The following is a 13,144-nucleotide window of genomic DNA, read 5'->3' as shown; positions in this document are numbered from 1 at the left end:
CACAAAGGCCATGTATAGATAGAACATGTTGCAAACAGTAAAAGGTTGAGAATGAAATATCAATGTCAAGCATGTTAGACGAAGTGGAAAATGTACCAGGGAAGATCAAACCTACCGCAAACCGGAGCAACAAACAAGACTTCCCAACACCAGAGTCACCAATCAGGAGGAGCTTGAAAAGGTAGTCACTGCAAGTACAAAAAAAAAGAAAGAAAGACATGTTTTCAGTGTCAGAGAAAAAGGGAATTTCCTCCTTGACAGTAAAACGTGTTCAAACTGGGACATGGAGGATTCATTCAACAACAGGGTGACTGACTAGCCAAGGCCTCAATCACTGAAATCGGTGAAGGATGCAATTTAACCTCAAGATAACGAGTAGACAACTAAACTGACATCCCCAACCTCCTTCAACAATCAACTGGAACCGACTCAATAATCAACATATTTTGTGAAACTGTCATTGACCAAAATGTACAGTTTGCTCATACATCTCCTTTAAACACTGATCTGGTCAATTAAATTCGTCATTGATGAATCAGCAACAATATTCAATACCTGAAATGTCAAAATGGCCACCAGGATATGGGACCAAGCTGTAAGAGGAGGGGGGGGGGTGTTAACCAGCTGCTTGAAGTTAGTCAGGGGTAGCTGTCCACACAAACTCAGTATTTATGCAGACCTGTTGCTGTGGGTTACACCTTGGGTAATCCTCAAAATTTACCTGTGAGTTTTTGCAAGACAATTACAGGAATCCACTGTGATCGTAGTTACGTGAGGCATGCATACATAGTTAATTAGGATTCCTCTGGCATCCCATAATGTTGATGGCTGAGAGTTTGGTATCTATAGAAGGGTGTTAGATGGCAATGATCCCTTGAGCTTCCGCTGTCAACATTCCAGCTCAACTCCAGAATTTGTGCCAAAAACCACATTCCGTCAGCAGGTGAACGATAATCGGCTCGATCTACGTTGTAGCTTGAACAACTTTTGATTGCCATCGACCTTGGGTGGTGAGGTTTTACGGTAACAATTTGGCTGAGAAACAGACCTGGCCACACATTTGATGATTGTGCAGAATGATGCCGGGGGGGGGGGGAGGAGGGAAATGTTAGTTCAATGGACATTGTGACCCAAACGCAGCAAACCTCCATCATGAATACCTCGACCGGAGCAAGACTTCCATCAGTCGCATCTGCCAATAGTGTTGATCTGGGGTCATATTCAAGGAACTCTCGACAATGTACAAATCTTTCCCCTCGATACTTCATTTCCACAAGATTGACAATTGAATGACAATTGAACGACTTAGCAAGTCTCTACAGACTAGCATATCAAAATTAGATGGTAACGGCAAAAAAAAAAATATTCATCAACGATTGTCTCATACAGCAACAAACTTTTACATTAAAAAATAATAATAATAATAATAATAATGTCCAGGTTGGCAGGTCTGTAAACACAGAAGTACGTACAAGCACAATTGAGTCTCAATGTCGGCCGACAGCTTGCCATTAGATTGTGCATGCAAATGGAAAAAATGGACATCACCCCCTCTAAGGAAAACAAACAACCCACCCAGGTGTAGTGGACACACTGTTGAGACAAGGTATCAAATAAAAAGTACACCACTGGCAGAGAGATGTTGAACTGCCAAAAAAAAAAAAAAAAAAAAAAACTTCAGAACCCAAGATGAGAAAGGATACAAGGATGGTGCCTGGAATACCAAGACTTTCTAATTGGGAATTGAGAACACCAAGTGTCAAAATCATGTGGTCTTTGCCAAAAAAAAGAAAAAAAAAACTTTTTGATGCAGATGTAATCAAGAAAACCCATGCGGAGAATGAGCAGCCACCAAAAGTCTCCTTTAACCTGGTGTTGGCTTCGCGGTTAGGGTGGTCGCTTGGGATCCTAGGGTCCCGAGTTCAAGCCCCATTGGCCACCGAATTAACACCAGGGGGATCGGACTCAGCCTGTCATCCTTCTGAGGTCGGTGAAATGAGTACCAGCCAAAAGGCTGCACAGGAAGGGAAGGGGTATTGATGGATCGATTAAATCTGGTCTCGGTGTGGCGCAGGCATGATGGGCCGAATGGCCTGCTCCTGCACACAATTTCCTTGCAATCCTCCCTCGTAGGTGCCAATACAAGATGGAGCTGCACCTCCAACTCCAGAGTGTGGTGTGGTTTCCATTCTACATGATCTAAACAGATGCCAAATCACAGGTGAATGGTGACCAAAATAAATAAAGTAATAAAAGTACCCATAAAATTGAATAAACCGATATTTATTTCATGACATTCTTTGGTATGCATGATCACGATGGAAAGTTTCAGATGGACATGGTTGACGTCCTCGATTCGATTGAGGTTGGAACGCATGATCCAGATGTCAGCCTCGACACAGCAGGAACATTTGGATTCTATTATTACTCTCAAACATTCATCACAGCGATTGAATGGATTCTGTCAGTTATTGTTGTCGAGATCTATGGATTGTGGCCTCCCTCCGGAGACGTTTTTAGTATCGACACATCCAACACTGTACTCTATTTGAATCTTCTGCAGGATTTCCTCTGAAAACTTATTTGGTCATCCACGGGATGTTGAGAAAATGGGACATCTTGACCAAATCCAAATTGGCAAACAACACACAAACCAAGTTGCACACCTGCAATAAGCACATGACATTGGGATGGAGGAAAGTCGGCACTACATTTTAACCAAAATTAAAGCAGCAATTACAACACAGGAAAACAAACTACCTTTTCAAACAGTTATCTCCGGCTCGCGAGACCACCTACGTAAATTATTGCATCATGAACTGCATCCAGATCATGTCAAACAGGATGAGCACATGATGCAACTGCTAAATGAATCAAAAGGCCAACACACAAATCAAAACTCGACACCATCTACATAATATGTATACTGTGATGGGGAAGGCATGAGAAGAAAGATATTTAATTCACGACGTGGCCTTTCACTTCCAATTTGGGACCGTGCTGAAGGTTACGGCAACCCGAAACAACGAAGTCGAGTCGTAAAAACCACGGAGACTTCCACAGCAGCTTTATGCAAACCATAACAGACTCACCTGCCCCGACGTTAGTAAAAGATTTCTAAAATGTTTAATTGTCATTGCACACACACAGGGCTGAAAGGATGGCCTCGAGGAACACAAACTCACCTCTCTCGCCTTGGTTTGAATCTCAACCGAGCGATAAACTTTCATCCTGGTGTTCGACAGGTAGGGCGATTCATCAACGAATGTGCCACGTCTGATGGCCGATAAACTGGTGCGACATCGGCCGGCATTAGCTGGTCCATCCATCCATTGGGACCATACTCTGTGCAGAGCATTGTTGCTGCCCAAGCAGTGTCCTTTGCTATTGGGCACAATCCTGGACGGGTCGCCACTCCGACACAGTATACCAGCATGCTGGCACTCATTTTGCCGACCTCGAAAGGATGACAGGCCGAGTTAACCCCACCTGGTATTAATTCAACAGCTGAGCCCGATTTGAACTCAGGACCCTAGGATCGCAAGCCCACCACCCAAACCATCAAGCCAACACCAGGCATCAGTTAGTGGACGTTAAATATCCCACGTTGTACTTCGAGAAGAGTGGGTGAGCTATCGCCAGCACCCTGAACAAATTCCAAATTCCTGCCTTAACCAGCAGAGGGCATTGCATCGGCAGAACAGCCACACCCTCAGCCCATGATGTCACCATGTAGCCTTGTGCTGCGTATGAACCGAGTAGTGTGCACACAGTAGGAAAAATTTTTTTAACACCGATAAATAAAAGCTTCAGCTGCAAAACCTTGATCTCAGGTGGGAAGTACAACTATATAATATCAACTTGTGCAATCTTTGAACTCACCACTCATGCCTTCTATCCCACTCGACTGCACACCTTTACAATGCCTTGCACATTTTACAATTCTCTGCAATTACCATTTTTAGATTAAAGTATATAATGGAGACCACAAGCAAGGTTTTTTTTTTTTTTTTTTTTTCCATACAAATTGATCCCCTGTACGCGTATTGGAAAGAGATTGAGGGGGGAGGGGGGGGAACAAAAACAAAAAATAAAAATAAGAAAACCCCACAAACCTCGTCACCCTCTGATAGCAGGAGAAAAATTACAAACACAATCACAATGAGCAACAACACAGCAACATTACCGAGGTGGTTAACATTGAGAGGGATGGCAGCATTCACTGAAGATGGTTACTTTTATTATTATTTTTTTTTTGAATATGCAGTGCAGAGTGAAGGCTGGTGGAAGAGCTGGAACACAACAACAACAACAACAACAAAAAAACAGTGGAGAGGGGGTAAATACCAATGGCAGAGTCGAGGGACAAAATAGGGTAAGAGACAAACAAGGGATGCAGGTAAGAATGAGGGGTAGAGGAAGACGCATGCAGTGGCTCGAGATGGATACAGAAGCAAAAAACTGGTAATTTGGAAGGAGGTGGAAGATTAACAGGGGTATAAAAGATCATGGTTTTGGATTGGGAACACGAGGGGAGGGTGTTGTGGTTGGGGGAGGGTGTTGTGACTTGGTGGTGAACAGTCATTTCAAAGACCTGCAAGGAAAGATGAGATTGAAGAGAATGCGGAAGTAAATTCCACAAGTGAGGGGAAGGACCAAAAAAAAAAAAAAAAAAAGGAACAAGTGAGTGGAGGAGAGCACGGACCACTTGCCCTGAAGCAACCTGGGGGTGAGGGGCAAAGCATGGAAAGAGCAGATGGTGCAAGACCAGAAAGGTGGTGGTAGAAGACAAAGACCACCATGCTGTCTATTGATGGCAAAGTGATGGGCCCATGGACTCAGCTTCATCGTGGAAGACTCCAATGAGCTTGAAGACCTTGTTTTCCAGCGTCAAGCCGAGCAAGATGGGAGGCAGGGGAGCCAGAGTCCAGACAGGACAGTATTCCATCAAGCTGTGGATGAAGGCCTAGTTGGTGGATAAGAGTTCAGGAGTGCCAAATACTTTAGAAGGCAGATGATGCTCAGTCGGCAGCCAACTTTGAAATGTGGTTTGTCCGACAGAGATCACGGCCGAGAGACCCAGGGGGTTTGAACGACTGAAACCGCTTGAAGCAAGCAATCATGAAATCATCAAGCAACAATGTCCAATCACAAATGGCTGAGCGAGCAGGAATGGTGTGAAAAACGAGAAATCGTTTTCAAATTGTACGTTTGACCTGATTCAGACAACCCAAGCCGTCTCCCATTTCGGTTCACACGATAACCAAGGTGTTCAACGCGAGGAGTAGAGCTCCGTCGGTATCCCAACCGGCAAGTGCCGTCCACCACAAGCCAGCACATCCTAAAATCAGTGGACACCGAGAGGAGGAAAACCCAGTTTTCAAATTTCACAAGTTGTATCGAGTGAGTGCAAGCAAAACGTGATCTCATTCCCACGTTAACTTGCATTTTGCAAATACGATGGAAAAAAAAAAAGGAAGTAAAATAATAAATAAAATAGAATAAATAAACAAAAAAAAAAAGATCCCTTTTATCTTTCTACCTGGAAACAGGCAGCACTACCAACTCTCACTCTGCTTGGATCACGGGCTTTTACATTCGAGATAAACACAGTCAAGACCACAACACCAAACACGACCTGGACGAAACCGGCAGCCAAGAACGATTCATTAATTATACAGCCTTAATCTGAAAATAATTTGGGGAAGCAGAGTTCACACGAATTGGCATCTTGGTCGCCCTTTAACAAAAAAAAATGTCAAATCAACATCCAATTTTCGATTTATCCATCAGTCGTGATGCAGTCACGTTTTGGAACTACACCTTGAACAGGTAAAAGGTGTAAAGCCTGCTGTTGGCTCGGGATCATAAGGTCCTGAGTTCAAGCACAGTCGGCCACTGAATTTATACACCAGGGGGAGGTTGACTCAGCCCGTCATCCTTCCGAGGTCGGCGAAATGAGTACCAGTTCCAGTGTGTGTACTGGTTAGAGGGGCACTGCATCAGCGACACAGTCGTGCTTCAAGAAATGATAGCTACCCTGGCAGCTAAGCTGCCATACACAAAAAAACCCCCCACTAACTGGTCTCTTCCTTCCGAGTCAACACAAAGCTTGGGACACATTTACCTGCGCACACGACTCCATGGACCAAAGACAGGAGCACCTGGTTTGTTGCAGGTCGTACGTAGACCCTTACTGGATTGGCTCGGCAAGTAACCGAACCCTACTCCGAGTCAGGTGAGATACACAATGGGGGCTAAATGGTTCACAGCCCCCCCCCCCACTCTCTCCATTTCACAAGGTCACTCATGGTCCACTCACTAGTCACTAGCCGACCTACACGATTTAATATAAAAACAGCTTCAAACCAACAATGTGGACTTTTACAACGTGAAGAACAAACCAATCACAAAGCTTGGCTTCGTTCCCAAATAAATCACAAAACGTTCGAGTCACAAGGACCCGAGAACGGACGTGCTGGCCCCTGGGTGGGGAAACACAGGAAGTCAGGTTAAAATTGTTTTTGGAAACTTTTCTGGGAGAAAGACAAAGCACAACTCGGTTGGTTAACATGATTTGGGGGGGGGGGGCACGTTTAAACAACCACCATTACCACCACACCCGAAAACCCACAACATTCCCTCAAATGTGTTAGAGAGAGGAAGTCTTTACCAGCAGAGCCATGCACAACACATCGGTTTATATTGCACCACGTGACACGGTATTGGGGGGGGGGCACGTTTAAACAACCACCATACCCGAAAACCCACAACATTCCCCCAAATGTGTTCGAGAGGAAGTTTTACCAGCAGAGCCGAGCACAACACATTCCTTCCAAAGAACACATCAGTTTAAATTACACCACGTGACCAGGTATGGGGGGGGGGCACGTTTAAACAACCATTACCACCAACAACACCCAAAAACCCACAACATTCCCCCAAATGTGTCCGAGAGAGGAAGTTTTACCAGCAGAGCCGAGCACAACACATCGGTTTAAATTACACCACGTGACCAGGTATGGGGGGGGGGCACGTTTAAACAACCATTACCACCAACAACACCCAAAAACCCACAACATTCCCCCAAATGTGTCCGAGAGAGGAAGTTTTACCAGCAGAGCCGAGCACAACACATCGGTTTAAATTACACCACGTGACCAGGTATGGGGGGGGGGCAATGTGAAACATGACCCCCCCCAACAACCAGAAACATCAAACAAGGAATCTTCAAAGCTCGGTAAATAAATCCTCGCGGTATTCCAAAATGGATGAGCACGACCCAGCCGGAGTCCATAAGCACAGACGGTCCCCGATAGGCCCCAAGTCCGCGCTCATCGTCCCCAATAAACAAGCGCGGACACGAACAGGCCGCAGGCTTCATACAAACGGCTCGATGCTTCCACTCCGGGTGTTGAGGGCTATCGTGGAGGTTCCGGCGCTCGTCGGGAGGAAACCGGGCGCGGCTGCACGTCACAGCAAACAAGTGAGGAAAACAAAGCCAACACTCAAGCCGACCCGCACTCGATAATGCACCCACTTCCACAGAGACTTACTACTCGGGGTTCATCGCTGACATGTTACGTGGGACTCCTCCAGCTGCTGCTCCGGCCGAACTCGACCTTCCTCTTCGAGCGACAGCTGATCTGAGACAAGATGGCGTCGGCAGTAAATGGCGTCCGCCGTGCACACGTCACCTCCACGTGGCACCGCCTGACGCATCACGTGGCTCGCCACGCCCATGGACTAAACGTTTTGCATAAAGGGCGTGGTTAGAGAAAGAGGCGTGGTTAGAGAAAGAGGCGTGGTTAGAGAAAGAGGCGTGGTTAGAGAAAGAGGCGTGGTTAGAGAAAGAGGCGTGGTCTGCGTGGAAAACGTGCAAATCAGAAACAGGAAGCAGGTGAAGGGAAAGAAAAGATATTAAACATTCATTTTTATGTTTGTAAATACGAGGACATTTTGAGTCCCCCCTTCCCTGCACGTACTTTTCATGTATCGTGTACGTGATAAAGAAATGTTCCCGGAAAAAATGAGGAGTGGGCAGAATAGGGACTGTGGTTGAGGGGTCGGGGGCGATTGAGGGAATTTCGTGACGATCTATTTATTACGTACGCAACAATGTTCCATGCTCCGTGGAACTCGGACGTGATATTCGTCCTGACGTTATTCCAATGAAACGCGAGAAACTTTTTATATTTTTCGATAAATGTAAATAAGAACGACGCTTTGAAATTAACTCCACGTTTTGTGACTTGTATCTTCATTTTATTTTCATACAAACTTCCACGCAGAGTTATCATGAATTTTCATGAATGAGTTATCATGAATATCATGAATGAACACGTTGAGGGCGAGTCCATTGTGGGAATTGATGGGTAATTACCTGTTCGTTTACAAATCCCTACAATGCTGGAGAGGATCAGACAACCTGGACAACTCGAAGTGTTGAAATGTGCACAGCACGAGGTCAAGAACAGGTCGGTGATGGATTAATTATCAAATTGATTACCTTTATTATGGGGAATTGATTATTATGGGGAATGAACTTTACCGGATACGGTGCAGCATAATATGTCCAGTACGACTTATTCCTCTTGGAGAGAGAGAGAGAGGAGGAGGGAAGAGGAGGAGAGGGGGGAGGGAAGAGGAGGAGAGGGGGGAGGGAAGAGGAGGAGAGGGAAGAGGAGGAGGGGAGAGGTGAGGGAAGAGGAGGAGGGGGAGGGAAGAGGAGGAGGAGGGAAGAGGAGGAGGAGGGAAGAGGAGGAGGAGGGAAGAGGAGGAGGGGGAGAGGTGAGGGAAGAGGAGGAGAGGTGAGGGAAGAGGAGGAGAGGGGGAGGAGGAGGGGGAGAGGTGAGGGAAGAGGAGGAGGGGAAGGGAAGAGGAGGAGGAGGGAAGAGGAGGAGGAGGGAAGAGGAGGAGGGAAGAGGAGGAGGGGGAGGGAAGAGGAGGAGGGGGAGGGAAGAGGAGGAGGGGGAGAGGGGAGGGGGGAGAGGGGAGGGAAGAGGAGGAGGGGAGGGAAGAGGAGGAGGGGGAGGGAAGAGGAGGAGGGGGAGGGAAGAGGAGGAGGAGGGGAGGGAAGAGGAGGAGGGGGAGAGAGGAAGGAGGAGGAGGGAAGAGGAGGAGGAGGGGGAGGGAAGAGGAGGAGGAGGGGGAGGGAAGAGGAGGAGGAGGAGGGGGAGGGAAGCGGAGGAGGAGGAGGGGAGGGAAGAGCAGGAGGAGGGGAAGGGAAGAGCAGGAGGGAAGAGGAGGAGGGAAGAGAAGGGAAGAGGAGGAGGGGGAAGGAAGAGGAGGAGGGGGAGGGAATGGGAGGAGGGAGAGGGAAGAGGGAGAGGAAAGAGGGGGAGGGAAGAGGAGGAGGAGGGGGAGGAAGAGAGAGAGAGGAAGAGAGGGAGGAGGGAGAGGGGAGGATTGAGAGGAAGAGAGGGAGGAGGAGGGAGAGGGGAGGGAACAGAGAGAAGGTGGACAAGAGCAGGTTTTTAGGACATGTGGGCTGATGCCGTCTCAACCGGTTGCAGAATCTGAGTCGAGGTTTGACAAAAAGCTGTCCACCTTGTCAGGAGAAAAGAACACAAGAGTCCAGGAACAGCTGGGTGCAACTTGGTCAGGTGGGTACAGAAAGTGATGGGTTAGCCAGAGTGAGAACTCTCTACAGAGCATCGGGGCACTCACAATGTTGGAAGCACTTTTTTCATGATGCATAGGCTATATTGATGTGGGAATTTATTGAGTGATGGAGGGAGGTGGAGTGTGGGGGAAATATGGGGGGTGGGGGAGGAAGGTGGGGTCAGTGTGGTCTAGCTGATCTCCACCTGCCCCCCCCCATACCTTTCCTCCCCCAGCCTCCCAACAGTGAATCCACCATGATAAACTGTTAGTGTGGATTAATGTTGAGTTGATGTGCTCCTGGTCGGTTGGCCTACTCGTTTCTTAGCTCTCGCCTGGGTTAAAATCCTGACCCGTCCATAAACTGTCATCCTGGTTTTTCACAGCAGGCTGTTTCATCAACGTCCCTCGGATGGACGATAAACTGGATGCCCCGTGTCCCGGTATTCATTGGTGAACATTGAGATCCCATGGTGTCCTTTGCAAAGAGAAAGCAACTCGTGAAAGACTTGTCACAAAAACTTCTCCCAACCAATCCTACAGGAACATAGGAATAATTGTGGTCTCTAAAACAAGAACTTAGTGTTACTGTAGCACAGGCTGAATGGGCCAAATGGCTTCCTCCTTCAAATTTCCTTGTGTGACTTATTCACTTCATGATCAAGGAGCTATTTCCCATATAGGCCTTAAAATAAGGTCTTGCTCAACCCACACCACATACAAGGTCTGAATGTATGTTATGTTAGGGCAACCTCTCCTGAGAAGTTTTAGGGTGGGGGTCACTTCAAATTGTGGTATAGCATTTTTTCTGCAGGCCATTTTTTATCGTGGGGTCAAATAAAGTTATTTTTCCATCAATAGGAGAATGTGATCCATGGTGGGTTGCTTTAGTCGCTTGTATCTTTTGAACTGGTTCATTCCAATTATTATACAATGCATGGCTATAAAGAGAAGAGATTGGTGCATATATATATATATATATATATATATATATATATATATATATATATATATATATATATATATATATATATATATATATATATATTACTGTCAGTGAAGTATTAGTCGAAATTCATCTGTAGAATCCCATAACGCAACAAACATGTAGTATAATTCAGCTGGCAAATCCAAAAAAGTGTGTTTGTGCTTTTGTATTTCTCTGTTTGCTGAATGTCTGTTGAAGGCATAATTTTTGTGCCGTTCTCTGTACAAAATGTATTATTTGTGATCTTGAGACAGTTTGCCTGTAAAATATACATAGCCAGACCGCGTTGGCAAAGAACGTATCCTAAATCAGCGATGGTTTGCACATGTACCATTTTGAAGAGTAATGAATTTCTGCTGATTGTTATACTAACATTTCTTTTTGTTTCAGGTAGTTGAACAGTTCCAAAAGTACCAGGACGTTCATCTTGAAGAATCTTGGCCTGTTACTAATTTGTCTTCTGGGCTTCAGACTGCAGTCTGTGAGGGATTAAACCTCGTATGATTTTGTAGATTTGATGGAGACATGGATGACGATTCCAGCAGTGCTTGCGTGCTTCCTGTTTTGCCACCACGACAATGGAGAAAGAGGACAAACTATGACAAATATGCACTCCGTCAAGAAGATTCACAGGATGTTCTTCGAAAGGGACAGAGCACTTCTATAGAGAGGCTTGTTTCTGCACTGCGGTGCAGGCAAGATGAGCGTTATGAGCGACTGCTTCCAGACTTACAGAGACTACAGACCATTGATGTATTCTGGCATTCAAATTGCTACAAGTCTTGCACTAGCAAACACAATCTCGATGTTACTGCGAAGAGAAGAGGACCATCTCTGTCGCCGTCTGAAGTTTCCGGATCGGATACGATGGACGCAGATCAGCGAGGGAGACGGTCCAGATCACAGTCGAGTCTTGTAGACCGGTCAAAGTGCGTGTTCTGCAAGAATAGGTCCCACAAAAAAGTGACAAATGCTGAATGCTATCACATTTAAAGTGTCAATCTATCAAGGATTCTGCTGAAGCTTTAGGCGATGAAGATATGTTGCATATAATCCGTGGAGTAAACGGTGACCTTGTGGCAGCTGAAGCAAAATATCACAAAGTATGCTTTTCAAAGTACACCAGTAAGTCAAACATCAAACATCGCACTTTTAAGGCCAGCGAAAATGAAGATCAATACACCAGTGCTTTCTGGGACTTAATTGATGGCCTTAAAACAGATTTGAAGCACGGCAAGGCATACGATATGCGCAGTCTTCTCAAAAATATCAACGTCTTCTAGTAACACACGGTGTTGACCACGAAAAGGCCATCAAATACACAAAGCAGCATTTGAAGCTCAGATTGACAAGGCATTTTGGCGATGAGGTGGTATTCCACCAGCCCCGAATTAGAGAGCAATCAGAACTGATGTATACAAGCTCAATATCACTGCAAGATGTTCTGAATGCAGCCTTCAAAAAAACATTTGAGCCCCATGAAGACTAAGATTCTTCCGCTGATGAACAAGTTTTGCATCAGACAGAACGCACTAAACTTCTGTATCGTACTGCGATGCTGATCAGAGGGGATATTGCTGAGTGCAATGGTATTCCTGTCAAGCCTTTGAACACGGACGATCTGAGTCTCATCACAGCGAAATCACTTATACCAGACAGTGTATACTGGTTCTTACGCTGGGTAATTTCGGCTGATAGTGACAATGCTGGGAACTTTCCGGCAGAATGCAAGAATCAATCAGACGAGAGGAAGGTCATCATGGTGGCGCAACATCTACTTTATTGCTCGTCGCATGCACGAGTTAAGACTCCGAAGCACACCAGTCTCGCCATGGCAGTTCGTCACATAGCTGGTTCAAAGGAACTAATAACATTGCTTAACCGAATGGGCCACTGTTCGTCCTACGATGAGATAGAGGCTATTGACACCGGACTGGCAAAGGAGATTCTGGCTAAAACAGAAGAAACGGGAGTTGTCATTCCATCGAACATCATTCTGTTCTGGTGTCTTCATCCAGATGGCTGGTGATAATGACATTAATGAGGAGACACTGGATGGGAAACACACCACCCATGCCATGCCATGGATGGGAAGTGACAGACGCCGACCAGGAGATAATTCAACCTTTATGGATGGAGAAAGACCCAGCACCAAAAGGTCTTGTAGAGCTTAGCACTTGCCATTGCGCCAAGAGTTTCTGTCGGCGGTCTGTTTGCACGTGTAGGGTGAATGGACTTTCGTGTACCGAGGCCTGTTCGTGCATGGCTGAAAACTGCGAGAACCCTTCAAACATGTTAGAGGATGACGACGATGATGAAGCTGAGGACTAGACATCTTAATTATACCATGTTGGACACATTTATATTTGCACTGATTGAGTGTCATTAATCAGTGAAGTGGTGTGTGTGTGTGTGTGTGCTCTCAGGAGAACAATGTAAAGTCCACTAATGTATATCTGTCCACCGTACGTTTATCATGAGTCACAATCTCGAGTAAATCGGATATGGTGACAAAACTTGTTGGGATTGTAAAAATTGAGGTACGTAGTATTA

The 13,144-nt window shown here is 46.0% G+C and overlaps 1 protein-coding gene across 1 annotated transcript in view; it reads right to left on the bottom strand.

Moving 5' to 3' along the window:
- Positions 1-7,738, bottom strand: part of LOC147022756 (ras-related protein ORAB-1) — a 29,346-nt gene extending 21,608 nt beyond the window's left edge. The window contains exons 1-2 of the mRNA XM_085887539.1: positions 7,557-7,738; positions 116-188 (exon numbers count right to left, since the gene is read on the bottom strand). Of these exons, the coding sequence (XP_085743665.1) occupies positions 116-188; positions 7,557-7,579 (96 nt within the window). The 5' untranslated portion in view covers positions 7,580-7,738. The remainder of the gene's footprint in view (positions 1-115; positions 189-7,556) is intronic.
- Between the last annotated feature and the right edge of the window lie 5,406 nt (positions 7,739-13,144).

This window comes from Eptatretus burgeri, chromosome 7 (genome assembly GCF_056783735.1).
Source record: "Eptatretus burgeri isolate ZD-2024b chromosome 7, Ebu_testis_v1, whole genome shotgun sequence".
Classification (NCBI taxonomy): Eukaryota; Metazoa; Chordata; class Myxini; order Myxiniformes; family Myxinidae; genus Eptatretus; species Eptatretus burgeri.
The sequence above is the reverse complement of the archived record's forward strand: the minus strand, read 5'-3'. Positions and strand labels throughout refer to the sequence as shown.